The sequence below is a fragment of the Lepus europaeus genome, chromosome 5 (genome assembly GCF_033115175.1).
Source record: "Lepus europaeus isolate LE1 chromosome 5, mLepTim1.pri, whole genome shotgun sequence".
In the NCBI taxonomy this organism is placed as follows: Eukaryota; Metazoa; Chordata; class Mammalia; order Lagomorpha; family Leporidae; genus Lepus; species Lepus europaeus.
Genome location: NC_084831.1, coordinates 152,109,028 through 152,124,045, shown reverse-complemented (window position 1 = coordinate 152,124,045; position 15,018 = coordinate 152,109,028). Strand labels below are relative to the sequence as shown.

Sequence of the window (15,018 nt, the reverse complement as noted above, 5' to 3'; positions counted from 1 at the left end):
CCAGATCTCCCATGTGGGTATGGGGCCCATGCATTTGGGCCATCTTCTGCTGCTTTCCTAGGCCATAGCAGAGAGCTGGATTGGAAGAGGAGCAGCCGGGACTCGAACTGGTGTCCATATGGGATGCTGGTGTGGCAGGCAGAGGCTTAGCCTACTACACTATAGCACCGGCCCCCTGGTTATTTTGGTTTTTAAATATGATACTGATTTTACTGTTTGATTTTAAAGTAATCGTTTGTATTATAATTTCTTTTTTTAAACAGATGGACGAATTGCATATATCAATGATCCAGTGGATGGTCAGTTTGCTGATTTTAATGGTCCCTGACTTCACCGACCAGTACACCCTGCCCAAGTTAGAGGAGGAGAGTGCTGAGAAACGTGACATAGGAGTTGCTCAGCTGGAGTTAGATGCAGTTGCACTGGCGAGGAAGCTGGCCCAGTACTCCAGCTATCTGATCAGGTGAATGATCTGCTTGTGTTATTGCTGCCCCTTTGAAGGTCAAAGGTGACACGGGGGGAGGGGGATGAGAGAGAGGGCAGTTAAGTAGCAGTAATACTGGGTTATTTGAAAAGCTTGAAGCAAATGCCAGTTCAGTTTTTCACCCAGCTTTTACACGTGCTCAGGTGGAATCTGAGATTTTGGCATTCTCCCTGTGGCCTTGGGATTCTTTGAGAAGCAGTGTTGCCGTAGGCAGGATGGGAAATGGTGTGTATGGAGGAGGAGGGATAGTGTAAAAATTGACAGAACTAGCGCACCAAAAAAATCCCACTTCCTTGTATAAACAAGACACATCTTGCATTTTTACACATACTGGGAGACATACGAAGCTTGCAGGTTCCTGTGTAATTCCACACAAAGATGAATCTACACAAAGCACCTGGCTCCTGGCTTCGGATCGGCGCAGCGCGCTGGCCGTAGCAGCCATTTGGGGGGTGAACCAACGGAAAAGGAAGACCTTTCTCTCTGTCTCTCTCTCTCTCTCACTAACTCTGCCTGTAAAAAAAAAATGAAGTGGACCATCTGAGACAGGAACAAGCACCCCATGGGATGCCAGTATCCCGGGCAGAGGCTTTACCTGCTGTGCTCAATGCCGGCCTCTCATCGCTTCGTTTTAATTCAGTGTTATCAAAGGTTCAGAGTGAGAGGGATGGAAGCCAAGAAGAAGAAAAAGGTGAGAGCTGCTTGGTGAGTCAGTAGCTGAATTACTGTGGTCAGTTTCCACGGTATTTGGGCTTAAACACCGAGAAGAGAAGCCGACAACACATAGGTTATACTGAGCATGTGTGTTTGCTTTCTTTTTTGACAGGTGTTGCAAAGAGATGGCAACAGCAATGGCTCTGAGTAAAGCAACTCACTTAGATAAAAACCCTGCTAAGGAGCTTCAGGATCTGGATCACATGAAGGTGACAGCTCTGCCTTCCCCTTCGTTTTGTTTGTAGCAGATTTTTGAGGTTTAATTGACTTGCAACAGACTGCTCACAAAGTGGACAATTTTATAGATTATAAATACGCATATACCCATGAGAATCACTCAGTACAAATAAGGAACATGTCTAAAACACCCCAGATTTCCTTGTTGTATGTACCCCATTGTAAACTCCCAACCTCATCCTGGCCCCAGGCCACATCTGAGACACTTTACAGCACAGAAGATTATTTGCCATTTTCTAGAATCTATATACATGCAGTAATATAGAACGTGGGTTTTTTTGGTCTGACTTCTGTGCCTAAGCCTAATTAGTTTTAGATTCCTATACATTATTGCTTTCATCAGAAGTTCAGGCTTTAAAAGTTCATACTTTAGTGCTGAGTAGTAATTTGCTGTATAGATGCACATGATTTATTCATTCTCTGTTGGTGGGCATTTAATTATTCCCAGGTTTTTATGCTCACAAGCAAGGTTTCAATGCATGTTCATGTACAAGTCTGAATGAACGTGCACTTCCATCTCTCTTGAGTAGCTGTACAGGAATGGGAATGACAGGGTCCTGTGGTGTATGTATGTTTAAGTTTTACAGAGAGTAACAAATGGTCTTCCCAATGGTTTGAAACATTTTTACACTCTTTATTTTTTTAAGATTTATGTATTTATATGAAAGGCAGAGTTAAGAGAGGCAGTAGCAGAGACAGAGAGAGAGAGAGAGAGAGAGAGGTCTTCCATCTGCTGGTTCACTCCCCAAATGGCCACAATGGCCAGAGCTGGGCCAATCCGAAGCCAGGAGCTTCTTCCAGGTCTCCCACACAGGTGCAGGGGCCCAGTCTGTGATTCGTCTTTTCTTCTGTTAATCATGTCCTTTTTTTAAAAAAAAAACTTGCCTATTTATTTATTTATTTCCATCTACTTGAAAGAGAGAGAGAGAGAGAAAGCCAGAGAGAGAAAGAGCCAGGAATTCCATGTGGGTGGCAAGGACCCAAGTACCTAAACCGTCACCTGCTGCCTTCCAGGGTGTGCATGAGTGGAAAGCTGGATCACAAGTGGAGGAGCTGGGATGTGAACCAGCACTCAGATGTGAGATGCAGGCATCCCAAGTGGTGGCTTAACCCACTGCACCACTACACCTACCCCTAGTCATGTCTCTGGAAGAGAAGAAGTTCCGTCTATCACTTTTTTCTTTTGTAGATCTTTGGTGTTATATCTAAGGAAATCTCTGAACAACAATATCACAAAGATTTTCTATATTTTCTCTTAGAAGTTTTTATAGTTTTAGGCTTTAAACTCAGATCTATGACCCGTTTTGAGTTTTTTTTTTTTTTTTTTTTTTTTTAATATATGGTGCCAGGAATGAAGTTCACTTTTTGGCATTTGTGTACCCAATTGTTTTAGTGCCATTTTGTCAAAAAGACTGTTCTTTGTTTATTGCGATGCATCTCTTGACCACTGGTGTGTTATTCTGGGCATTCTCCTGTGTTCTGCTGATCTACTGTCAACACTGTCACCGTTACCAAACTGTCTCCATTGCTGTCGCTAGGGAAGCAGCTTTCAGATCAGGTACTGCGAATGCTCTGAGTTGGTGCTTCTTTCTCGACATTGGTCATGCTGTTCTAGGTCCTTTGCTTTCCATTTGGATTTTACAGTTAGCTTATCAGTTTCTCCAGAATAGCCTGCTGGGATTCTGATTGAGACTGCCTTTCATCCAGTAATCAGTTTGTGGAGAACTGACAACAGTACTGAGTCTTTGGATCTGTGAATATACTATGCCTCTTCATTTATTTTGAGCTTCTTTGTTGCTATCAACAAAGTTTTATAGGTTTCAGTGTGCAGATCTTACATATCTTTTGTCAGATTTATCCCTAATATAAATGGTATTGTTTTATAATTTTGATTTCTTAGTAGTCATTGCTATATAGAAAGAATTATAATGATTTTTTTCATAGATTTATTTATTTATTTGAAAGTCAGAGCTATACAGAAAGAGAAGGAGAGGCAGAGAGGGAGGGAGGGAGGGAGAGAGAGAGAGAGAGAGAGAGATCTTCCATCCTCTGGTTCACTCCCCTATTGCCTGCAACAGCTGGGGCTGAAGTTATCTGAAACCAAGAGCCAGGAGCTTCTTCTGGGTCTCCCACACCGGTACAGGGGACCAAGGCCTTGGGCCATCTTCTATTGCTTTCCTAGGCCACAGCAGAGAGCTGGATCAGAAGTGGAGCAGCCGGGACTTGAATTGGCACCCATATGGGATGCTGCGGCCAGGGCTTTAACCTACTGCACCACAGCGCGAGCCCCCTAGAGGCATCCAATTTCATTAATAGATTTAAGAAAATTTCTTTAGCAGATACAGAGCTTTAACTTCTTTCTTCTTTAGTGAGCTTGTTAGCTTTTATCGTGTAAGAAATTTGTGGTTTCATCTAAGTTGTCTGATTTATTGGCATGTAGTTACCCATCCCATTCTCCGTATTATGCCTTTAATAATTGTAGCAAACCACTCTTTCATTTTTGTGACTGAAAATTTGTGTCTTCTCTTTTATTATCTTCATCATTCTACAAAAAGATTTAGCAATTTTCTTGCTCCCAAAGACCAACTTTTGATTTCCTTGAATTTCCTCCACCATTTTTTCTGTTTTATCTTTCCTTAATTTGCTTGTCAGTTATGGTAAGTATATTGAAGTCCTGACTGCAATTCCAATTCATCTGTTTTCCTTGTAGTGCCTATTTTTTTTAAAAGATTTATTTTATTTATTTGAAAGGCAGAGTTACAGAGAGAGGCAGAGAGAGAGACAGAGAGAGGTCTTCTATCCACTGGTTCACTCCCCAGATGGCCACAACGGCCAGAACTGCGCCGATCCGAAGCCAGGAGCCAGGAGCTTCCTCAGGGTCTCCCACATGGGTGCAGGGGCCCAAGGACCTGGGTCTTCTTCTACTGCTTTCCCAGGCCATAGCAGAGAGGAAGAGGAGCAGCTGGGACTAGAACTCGTGCCCATATGGGATGTTGTCGCTTCAGGCTGGGGGTTTAACCCTCTGTGCCACAGCGCCGGCCCCTCCTTGTAGTTCTCACAGCTTTTGCTCCCTGTGTTTTGAAGCTCTGTTATTAAGTGCATCAGCATTAAGGGTAGGTGTCTTTCTCATTAAGAAATGCTTCTCTTTATCCCTAGTGATATTCTATCCTCAACATCCCCTTTGACATTAACATAGCCACTCCAGCTTTTTAAAATTAATGCTAGCATGCTGTATCTTCCCCATCATTTCATTTTTAACATACTTAGATCTTCATCTTGAAGTGGGCTGCTTAGGCAGCATATAGTGTGGTCTTGCTTTTTTATCCAATCTCAGAATCTCTTTTATATTCACTGCAATTGTTGACAAGCATGCAGGTTGTGAGTCCTAAGATAACCATTAAAGCAGTCAAACAGAATATATAACTTCTAAGAGTATAAAGGAAAAAGTGAATGATAAAAATCCAAAAGGAGGCTATAAGGGATAAAAATAACAGACTACAGGGGAAAACAGAAGGCATAAAATAAGGTGGTAGATTTATATCCGTAAAGAGATTTCATACTCCAGTTAAAAGACAAAGCTTGTCATACTAAATATAACAAAATTCTATATACTTTTTATAAGAGATCTATTTAAGCAAATGAAGTTAAGTAAAAATTGAAAGAAAAAGGAGGGGATAATGTTATACAAAGCAAATACAAAAAATGACAGCACTATAAGGAGAAATAGATAAATCTACAAATACATAAGGAGATTTTGGATGTACCCCTCTCAATAATTAACAGAACAGGTAGACAGGTGTATATGTATAGATTACTTGAACAGCATAATTAAAAGTAATTGCCATGGGGCTGGCACCTACAATGCTGGCGTTCTATATGGGCATCTATTCAAGTCCTGGCTCCTAAACTTCCAGTCCAGATCCCTGCTAATGTCCCTAGGAAAACAGTGGAAGATGGCACATGTCCTCGGGCTACTACACCTATGTGGGAGATCTGAATGAAGTCCCAGATTCTTGGCTTCTGCCTGACCAGCACACCTGTTGCTGCCATTTGGGGAGCGAACCAGTGGATGGAAGGTGCCTCTCTCTCTCTCCCCCACCCTCTCTCTCCCTCTCTCTCTCTGTAACTTTGCCTTTCAAATAAGTAAGTCTTTCTTTAAAAAAAAATGACCTAATAAAATTGACCTAATATACATATATAGAGGGGCCGGCTCTGCAGTGCCGTAGGTTAATCCTCCGCCTGCGGCAACGGCATCCCATATGGGCACCAGTTCGAGTCCCGGCTGCCCCTCTTCCAATCCAGCTCTCTGCTATGGCCTTACCAGGTAGTGGAGGATGGCCCAAGTCCTTGGACCCTTGCACCCACATGGGAGACCGGGAAGAAGCTCCTGACTCCTGGCTTCAGAGTGGCACAGCTCAGGCCGTTGCGGCCATCTGGGAAGTGAACCAGCAGATAGAAAACCTCTCTCTGTCTCTCCCTTTCACTGTCTGTAACTTTACCTCTCAAATAAATAAATAAAAGCTTTAAAAAATATACATATATAGAACACCTTAGCCAACTTTTGTATACAATAAGCATACATTGTTGTATGTAAAAATTGAACTTATGCCATGAGAAATTAAAATGAAAGTCTCAACAAATTTCAAAGGACCCAAATTGAAATCATAAAACGCAATGTCTGAAATTAATAATTGGTAACTAGAAAATTTTTTAAAGATTTATTTATTTATTTGCAAGGCAGAGTTACAGAGAGGCAGAGGCAGAGAGAGAGAGAGAGGTCTTCCATCTGCTGGTTCACTCCCCAAACGGCAGTAATGACTGGAGCTAAGCCGATCCAAAGCCAGGAGCCAGGAGCTTCTTCCAGGTCTCCCATGTGGGTGCAGGGGCCCAAGGACTTGGGCCATCTTTTTATTTATTTATTTTTTAAGATTTATTTATTCATTTGCAAGTCAGAATTACATGGCTGGGAAGGGGGTTAACTCTCCAACTGGCTGCAACTACTGGAGTTGTACCGATCCAAAGCCAGGAGCCAGGAGCCAGGAGCCTCTTCCGGGTCTCCCACATGGGTGCAGGGGCCCAAGGACTTGGGGCATCTTCTACTGTTTCCCCAGGCCATCCCAGAGAGCTGGATTGGGAGTGGAACAGCCAGGACTCAAACTGGCGACCTTATGGGATGCCAGCACTGCAGGTGGCGGCTTTACCCACTACGCCACAGCACTGGCCCCATGACCTGAGCATCTCTTTGAGGATCTGCACTTCCCCGTGTGCTACTTAGATCCTCTGTTACGCTCTCTCCCACACACTAACCCTCTGCTGGCGATTTCAGATAAATGTTGTCAGAGGAAGCTGAAATCTGCCTCCACACCACAAGACTATACCTGATCCCTGATCCCAGGCGTGACGCACACACGCAGCCTCTCGAAGTGAGGCCGAGGCCTTTCAGGGGTCTGCCAGACGAGTTTATTTAGGGGCTCAGCAGCACCCTCAGGACTCAGGTGCATCAGTTCTTCCTGATAAAAAACAAATGGTTCGTTTCACCTTCACTGGTGATATTTTACTTTCAGACTCGTCACCATCCTTGACTGCCTGGTACCTTCCCCTGATCCTAGACAGCTCTGTGGTATGTGAATCTGTGTGACATCAGAGTCTGGCCCCGTCCTTATCCCATGAGGGGAAGGGTGGAAGATGGCCTTCCCGAGAAGCCATGTATAACATGGGGATACAGGATGCCGTGGGGTAGCGCATTCCAGTACTTGAGTGTTGAGGTTGATTTCTTCCTGAGAGGAGGAGCATAGTGGGGGCAAGAGGCACCACACAGACCCCAGGAGTCAGGTGACAGCAGGCCTGAGGCAAGCAGCCCTCAGATTCGTTTATTTCAGTTGCTACAGCTGCTTATATAGCCAAGGCAGCCAATCCAGTCAAGGGGCGGTCTTTGCCCTAACCAATCACACCCTGTTGCCAGGCAGTTTCCAAAGCCATCCAATCACAGCCTGTTGCCAGTCAGGCTCTGTTGTCTTGTGGTTTCTGAAGCCATCTAATCACGGCCTGTTGCCAGGCAGTTTCTGTTGTCAGCGGCCATCTTGGCATTACCTTCTCATTCCACCGCACTTGAGCATCCTGAAAACCTGCTAGTTAGTATTTGGATGACATTACTGATGTTTCCCCCGACCTAATGGTTTTTTCTGGGGGGGGGGCTCCTTTCCAGTAAAGGGGTTTTGCGAGGTGCTGGGCAGTTTTTAGAAGGGGGAGGCCTTACCTAGGTAAGCATGTTTTGCAGTTTGATTGTTCTTAACAGTGGGTCTTACTCCATCCTCCCACCTAGTACCCTGGACAAATCGCGTCTTCAAGAGATACGGGGATTACCTGGTTTCCTCAGATCACAAGGCAGTGACTCATGGCCGTAGATCACTCACTTGATCCCGGTGTATCTTGCTGCAGTCTGGCCTCACAGAGCCAAGCGCCACGTAGATGCAGGAAGCCATTTTCCAGAGGGACCCTGTTCCAGGGATGCCGCCCCTGAGCCTGTTTCTGGAGGAAGCTGATTGCAGTGTGTATGTTAGCTGTTCCACCTGGGAATGGTCATCGCCTGTCCTTATGTCTTCCCCTGAGGCTTGGCCACTTTGTCAGAGTCCTAGCGCCCAGTATGAGTTCACCAGAGCAACCGCCGCCAAGAGAGCTGATGAAACTAGGAAGCTCAGCCCCTGGGAATGTAGTATATGTCCTTTATGATGTGTCGGATTGACTGTTTCTAATATTCCAGGTATAATCAAAGCACTCATACCCTCGAGCATAGTCATAATCTGAGCCAATGGCAGATTACCGGAAAGATCTCTGAAGGATCTCTCAGCTGGGCACAACTGATGGAAAGGCACATGCTGGCCAGCACTGACAGTGCTGGGAAGATAGGGGAGGGAAATAACTCTCAGGAGCAAAGACAGAGCCACCCGAGTGGACCTGACGACTTCTAGCTGGGGCCCTTCAAACTGGCTTCCGGCTACAATCAACTCCTTCCATGCCATTCTTCCCCATCTGGCCAGGCCTGCTGTCAGCCTTGGGCTGAAGCTGCCTCTCTAACATCGCCCAAGATTCTTCTAGTAACTCCAGGATTTGCTCCTCCAAAAGGAGTAGAACTTTAAACACTACTGGGAGTCTGCCTCATTGTTTCCCCACTGGTAACTTCAAGGAAGTTTCAGCTCTCCTCCCTTCTGAAAGGATCTGAGGATGGTATGTGTGTATGTGTGTGTTTTAATTTTATTCAAGAGGTAGAAAGACAGAGAGCTCCCATCTACTGGTTCACTCTCCAAATGCCTGTGATGGCCAATATTAGGCTGGTCTGAAGTCAGGAGCCAGGAACTCCATCCTGATCTCCCATGTGGGTGGCAGGGACCCAACTACTTGAATTGTCACCTGCTACTCCACAAAGTCTGAACTGACAAGAAGCTAGAATCAGAGGCCAGAGTCAGGACTCAAACAAGGCACTCCAGTGAAGGACACAGGCATCTTAACCTCTAGGCCAAACACCCACCCCAGGTTCATAATAGCTCTGATCATCTCTCGTCTCACTGCTGGTCTCCCATGAAAGACTATCTCCTGTAGCCTTCTACTTCTCCTGCTTTTGATCCTCAAGAACAGGTTTAACATTCAGGGCCATCTCTCAGTGTCTTAAATCTTCCTTCACGCCAGGCACAAGCTTTAGTCCTTTTACTTTATTTTTGTAAAAGATTTATTTATTTATTTGAAAGGCAGAGTTACATAGAGGCAGAGGCAGAGAGAGAGAGACAGAGACAGAGCGAGCTTCCATCCACTGGTTTACTCTCCAAATGGCTGCAATGGCCAGAGCTGAGCCGATCCAAAGCCAGGAGCTTCTTCTGGGTCTCCCACATGGGTACAGGGGCTCAAGGACTTGGGCCATCTTCCACAGCTTTCCCAGACCATAGTAGAGAGCAGGAATGGAAGTGGAGTAGCTGGGACTTGAACCGATGCCCATATGGGATGCTGGCACTGCAGGTGGCAGTTTTACCTGCTATGCCACAGTGCCCCTCCCCTTTCCTTTATACTAGAAGCATCTATTAACAGATCAGATTTGATTAGAATTAAATATAAAGGGGCTGGTTCTATGGCCCAGTGGGTTAAAGCCCCGGCCTTCAGTGCCGGCATCCCATATGAGCGCTGGTTTGTGTCCCGGCTGCTCCACTTCCAATCCAACTCCCTGCTAATGTACCTGAGAAAGCAGTGAAAGATGGCCCAAGTGCTTGGGCCCCTACACCCACATTGGAGACACAGAAGAAGCTCCTGGCTCCTGGCTTCAGCCTGGCCCAGCTACAGTCATTGTGGCCATTTGGGGAGTGAACCAGCAAATAGAAGACCTCTCTCTCTTTGTCTCTACTTCTCTCTGTAACTCTTCCCTTCAAATAAATAAATAGAATTAAATATGAAAAGAATTCAGCCAAAGAGATCCATGAGCAGCAGCCAAACTCTTTTTTTGATGTCTGGCTAAAGTTGACACTGAAGGTTTTAAAGGAAAATTGGTGTACTCTGTGGAAAAATGTGCTTAACTCTATAGATTACTGTAAAACTTTCATCAAAAGACTCCTAATGATGTTTCTCCCTGTTGTAAGTTTTATAACATTCCCAGTGTCTCAGAAGCTTATAAGAAAATGACTAGGATTTATTTCATACTATGTACATGGAACTAGAGAAGAGTTAAATTATTTCTCATGAATGGTGAATTAATTCTGAAGAAATGAAAATTTAAAAATACAGTTATTGTTTTACCCTGGGCCAGGCTAAAGCTAGGAGCCAGGAGCTTCCTCCAGGTCTACTATGTGTATGGCATGGGCCCAAGTACTTGGACCATCATCTGCTACTTTCCCAGGCCATTAGCAGGAAGCTGGATTGGAGGTGTGGCAGCTGGGACTCAAACCAGTGTCCATATGGGATGCTGGCATTGCAGGCATTTGCTTTACCCACTGCGCCACAGCACCAGGTCCAGATTTTATTTCTTAAATGTGTTAATTCTGACACTTTATGGCAATTCCACCATTAAAAAGAAGTCCAGGAGCGGGCGTTTGGCGTGGTGAGCAGTTAAGACACCAGTTAGACTCCCACGTCCCACAGAAGAAGGCCTGGGTTTGATGGAACCCTGACTGCAGCTTCCTGCCCCTGCAGACGCTGGGAGGCAGTGATGAAGGTTAAAATAGACACTCGTGTGGGGAATCCGCATGGAGTTCCCAGCTCCTGGCTTTAGTCCCACCTCATCTCTGTATCTGGTTACATGGCACTTGGCTATTTGTCCCATTAGAACCCAGGTCCCAAATCCTATCACTACGAGATGGTACGATTTATGTCTACATGCACAGTAAGTGGCTTCTGCACAAATCTTTGAACTGAGATGATTCAAAGTTAAATCTAGAGAAATTGTACATAGCAGCTCCTCAATAGGTGAAGTAAATGAATGCATATAATCTGACCGTTCTCTGCATAGTAATTATCTTTGTCTCTTTTCAGAAAGAATGTTTTGAGTGGATCAATACGTGCTCTCACCTCCTTTCCGATCTCAAAGGCAGAAAGATAAAACTGTTGACTTATGAAGAAGTGCAGCAGCTGCTTGGAGAAGAGGTACGCGCCCATGGGCACCAGTTGGTACCAGGTTGTCCCTGCGCAGCCCTGTCATTCCCTCTCTCAGAGGGGACTTCCGGTTGGCGGTACTAGGTTGTCCCTGCGCAGCCCTGTCATTCCCTCTCTCAGAGGGGACTTCCGGTTGGCGGTCCCGGGTTGACCCTGCGCAGCCCTGTCATTCCCTCTCTCAGAGGGGACTTCCGGTTGGCGGTACCAGGTTGTCCCTGCGCAGCCCTGTCATTCCCTCTCTCAGAGGGGACTTCCGGTTGGCGGTCCCGGGTTGTTCCTGCGCAGCCCTGTCATTCCCTCTCTCAGAGGGGACTTCCGGTTGGCGGTACTAGGTTGTCCCTGCGCAGCCCTGTCATTCCCTCTCTCAGAGGGGACTTCCGGTTGGCGGTACCGGGTTGACCCTGCGCAGCCTGTCATTACCTCAGGACTTCCGGTTGGCGGTACCAGGTTGTCCCTGAGCAGCCCTGTCATTCCCTCTCTCAGAGGGGACTTCCGGTTGGCGGTACCGGGTTGTTCCTGTGCAGCCCTGTCATTCCCTCTCTCAGAGGGGACTTCCGGTTGGCGGTCCCGGGTTGTTCCTGCGCAGCCCTGTCATTCCCTCTCAGAGGAGACTTCCGGTTGGCGGTACCAGGTTGTCCCTGCGCAGCCCTGTCATTCCCTCTCTCAGAAGAGACTTCCGGTTGGCGGTACCAGGTTGTCCCTGCGCAGCCCTGTCATTCCCTCTCTCAGAGGGGACTTCCGGTTGGCGGTACCGGGTTGTCCCTGCGCAGCCCTGTCATTCCCTCTCTCAGAGGGGACTTCCGGTTGGCGGTACCGGGTTGTCCCTGCGCAGCCCTGTCATTCCCTCTCTCAGAGGAGACTTCCGGTTGGCGGTCCCGGGTTGTTCCTGCGCAGCCCTGTCATTCCCTCTCTCAGAGGGGACTTCCGGTTGGCGGTCCCGGGTTGTCCCTGCGCAGCCCTGTCATTCCCTCTCTCAGAGGGGACTTCCGGTTGGCGGTCCCGGGTTGTTCCTGCGCAGCCCTGTCATTCCCTCTCTCAGAGGGGACTTCCGGTTGGCGGTCCCGGGTTGTTCCTGCGCAGCCCTGTCATTCCCTCTCTCAGAAGAGACTTCCGGTTGGCGGTACCAGGTTGTCCCTGAGCAGCCCTGTCATTCCCTCTCTCAGAGGGGACTTCCGGTTGGCGGTCCCGGGTTGTTCCTGCGCAGCCCTGTCATTCCCTCTCTCAGAGGGGACTTCTGGTTGGCGGTACCGGGTTGTCCCTGCGCAGCCCTGTCATTCCCTCTCTCAGAGGGGACTTCCGGTTGGCGGTCTCGGGTTGACCCTGCGCAGCCCTGTCATTCCCTCTCTCAGAGGAGACTTCCGGTTGGCGGTACCAGGTTGTCCCTGCGCAGCCCTGTCATTCCCTCTCAGAGGAGACTTCCGGTTGGCGGTCCCGGGTTGTTCCTGCGCAGCCCTGTCATTCCCTCTCTCAGAAGAGACTTCCGGTTGGCGGTACCAGGTTGTCCCTGAGCAGCCCTGTCATTCCCTCTCTCAGAGGGGACTTCCGGTTGGCGGTCCCGGGTTGTTCCTGCGCAGCCCTGTCATTCCCTCTCTCAGAGGGGACTTCCGGTTGGCGGTACCAGGTTGTCCCTGCGCAGCCCTGTCATTCCCTCTCTCAGAGGGGACTTCCGGTTGGCGGTCCCGGGTTGTTCCTGCGCAGCCCTGTCATTCCCTCTCTCAGAAGAGACTTCCGGTTGGCGGTACCAGGTTGTCCCTGAGCAGCCCTGTCATTCCCTCTCTCAGAGGGGACTTCCGGTTGGCGGTCCCGGGTTGTTCCTGCGCAGCCCTGTCATTCCCTCTCTCAGAGGGGACTTCCGGTTGGCGGTACCAGGTTGTCCCTGCGCAGCCCTGTCATTCCCTCTCTCAGAGGGGACTTCCGGTTGGCGGTCCCGGGTTGTTCCTGCGCAGCCCTGTCATTCCCTCTCTCAGAGGGGACTTCCGGTTGGCGGTCCCGGGTTGTTCCTGCTTAGCCCATAAGGAGACTCCTATTCTCATCAAGAGCATTCGCAGCCGGCGCTGCGGCTCACGAGGCTAATCCTCTGCCTGCGGCGCCAGCACCCCAGGTTCTAGTCCTGGTTGGGGCGCCGGATCCTGTCCCGGTTGCCCCTCTTCCAGGCCAGCTCTCTGCTGTGGCCCAGAAAGGCAGTGGAGGATGGCCCAGGTCCTTGGGCCCTGCACCCGCATGGGAGACCAGGAGAAGCACCTGGCTCCTGGCTTCGGATCAGCGCGGTGTGCCGGCTGCGGCGGCCATTGGAGGGTTAACCAACGGCAAAGGAAGACCTTTCTCTCTGTCTCTCTCTCTCTCACTGTCCACTCTGCCTGTCAATAAATAAATAAATAAATAAATAAATAAATAAATAAATAAAATAAAAGCACTCGCAGCTCCTCTCTCACTTTCTTAGCAGTGGTTGTGTGTCCTGCTGAGTAAGGAGCCGCCTGCTGAAACCCCAGACTGTCCTGCTTCTGCACTCTGCCCTTTCCTCTCCTCCAGGCCCAATCTTCCCATCCCCACCGTGCTGATTCGAAGGCAGGAGCCAGGTGCTTCTCCTGGTCTCCCATGGGGTGCAGGGCCCAAGCACTTGGGCCATCCTCCACTGCACTCCCAGGCCATAGCAGAGAACTGCCCTGGAAGAGGGGCAACCGGGACTAGAACCCGGGCTGCCGGCGCCGCAAAGCGGAAGATTAGCTTAGTGAGCCTCGGCGCCGCCCCCCCCCCTTTTTATTTATATATTTATTTATTTGAAAGGCAAAGTGACAGATGTAGCTGGGGAGAGAACAAGGGAGGAGAAGGAATGAGAAAGAGTGAGAGAGCGAGAAAGATCTTCCATTCATTGGTTCACTCCACAAATGTGGAACCTATAGGAGGACAGCTAAACACAGAACCAACAATGCTTTAGTTTTATGAGCAGCAAATCATATATAACTGTGGATGACAAAAGACTTTAAGTTGCCATGTTTAAAATTATAAACTCATCAACCAACAAGAGGCACTTGCTTACTTCACAGTATTTTTGAAAGCACCTGTAGGATTTTACAAGTATTTAACCCTTTAGGCCTCTGGGGCCTTCTCATTAAGATAACTATCATGTCTAGTAACACAAGATCATTAGACTTTTTAATTCTCAAACATTTGTATTAATAGCATTTTCCATTATAGAAACTTAAAATTTAGTACCACATCACATCTTGACAGTACTTCTAATATAATCCAAATAGCCTGATTAGTTGGTGTCTCTATAAGATGAGAGATATAGGTCCTTTGATTTTTTCAGTTGGGCCCAAACTGGAAAAACCAAAGTCCAAGATTTACTGGAAATTTTAGAGTCCAGATTGTTTGAAACTTTGATTTTTTGAATGCCTGTCAAGAATGCCAAGAAGGCTCAAAATCCAAAATATCTGGTTGGAATATGATTCCTTAAAATCATGACATAATATAGACCAAATTTGATCATTGTTACAAGGTGATTATTCAAATTTTTGAAAATAAGCACATATTTAAATAACCCATAGCTCTTAATAAAAATTCAGCTGTTTTTGAACAATTAGAATTTAACAGACATCAAGAGAACATAATAGATTACTTTAACACATTGCTTTAACAGAGAATCAGATTTTAATCCTATGTCAAAGAGCAATTGAGCTTCCTGTGATCTTTTGATGTGAGGTTTTCTTCCTTTACTTTCTTTCATATTGATGACCATGTTTCTGTGTTTCTGTGTGTAACACATCTTTAAGCATCTTTTGCAGGGCAGGACAAGTGACAACAAATTCTTTCAATTTCTGTTTGCTATGAAAAGTCTTTATTTCACCTTCATTCACAAATGAGAGCTTTGCAGGATATAATATTCGGGGCTGGCAGTTTTTCTCTCTTAGTACCTGGGCTTTGTATTGCCATTCCCTTCTAGCTTGTAGGGTTTC

The 15,018-nt window shown here is 47.2% G+C and overlaps 1 protein-coding gene across 1 annotated transcript in view; it reads left to right on the top strand.

Annotated features, from left to right (window-relative positions):
• The window catches only part of AXDND1 (axonemal dynein light chain domain containing 1), a 108,501-nt gene that overhangs the window by 76,308 nt on the left and 17,175 nt on the right, over window positions 1-15,018 (top strand). The window contains exons 18-20 of the mRNA XM_062190224.1: window positions 264-463; window positions 1,311-1,407; window positions 10,943-11,053. Of these exons, the coding sequence (XP_062046208.1) occupies window positions 264-463; window positions 1,311-1,407; window positions 10,943-11,053 (408 nt within the window). The remainder of the gene's footprint in view (window positions 1-263; window positions 464-1,310; window positions 1,408-10,942; window positions 11,054-15,018) is intronic.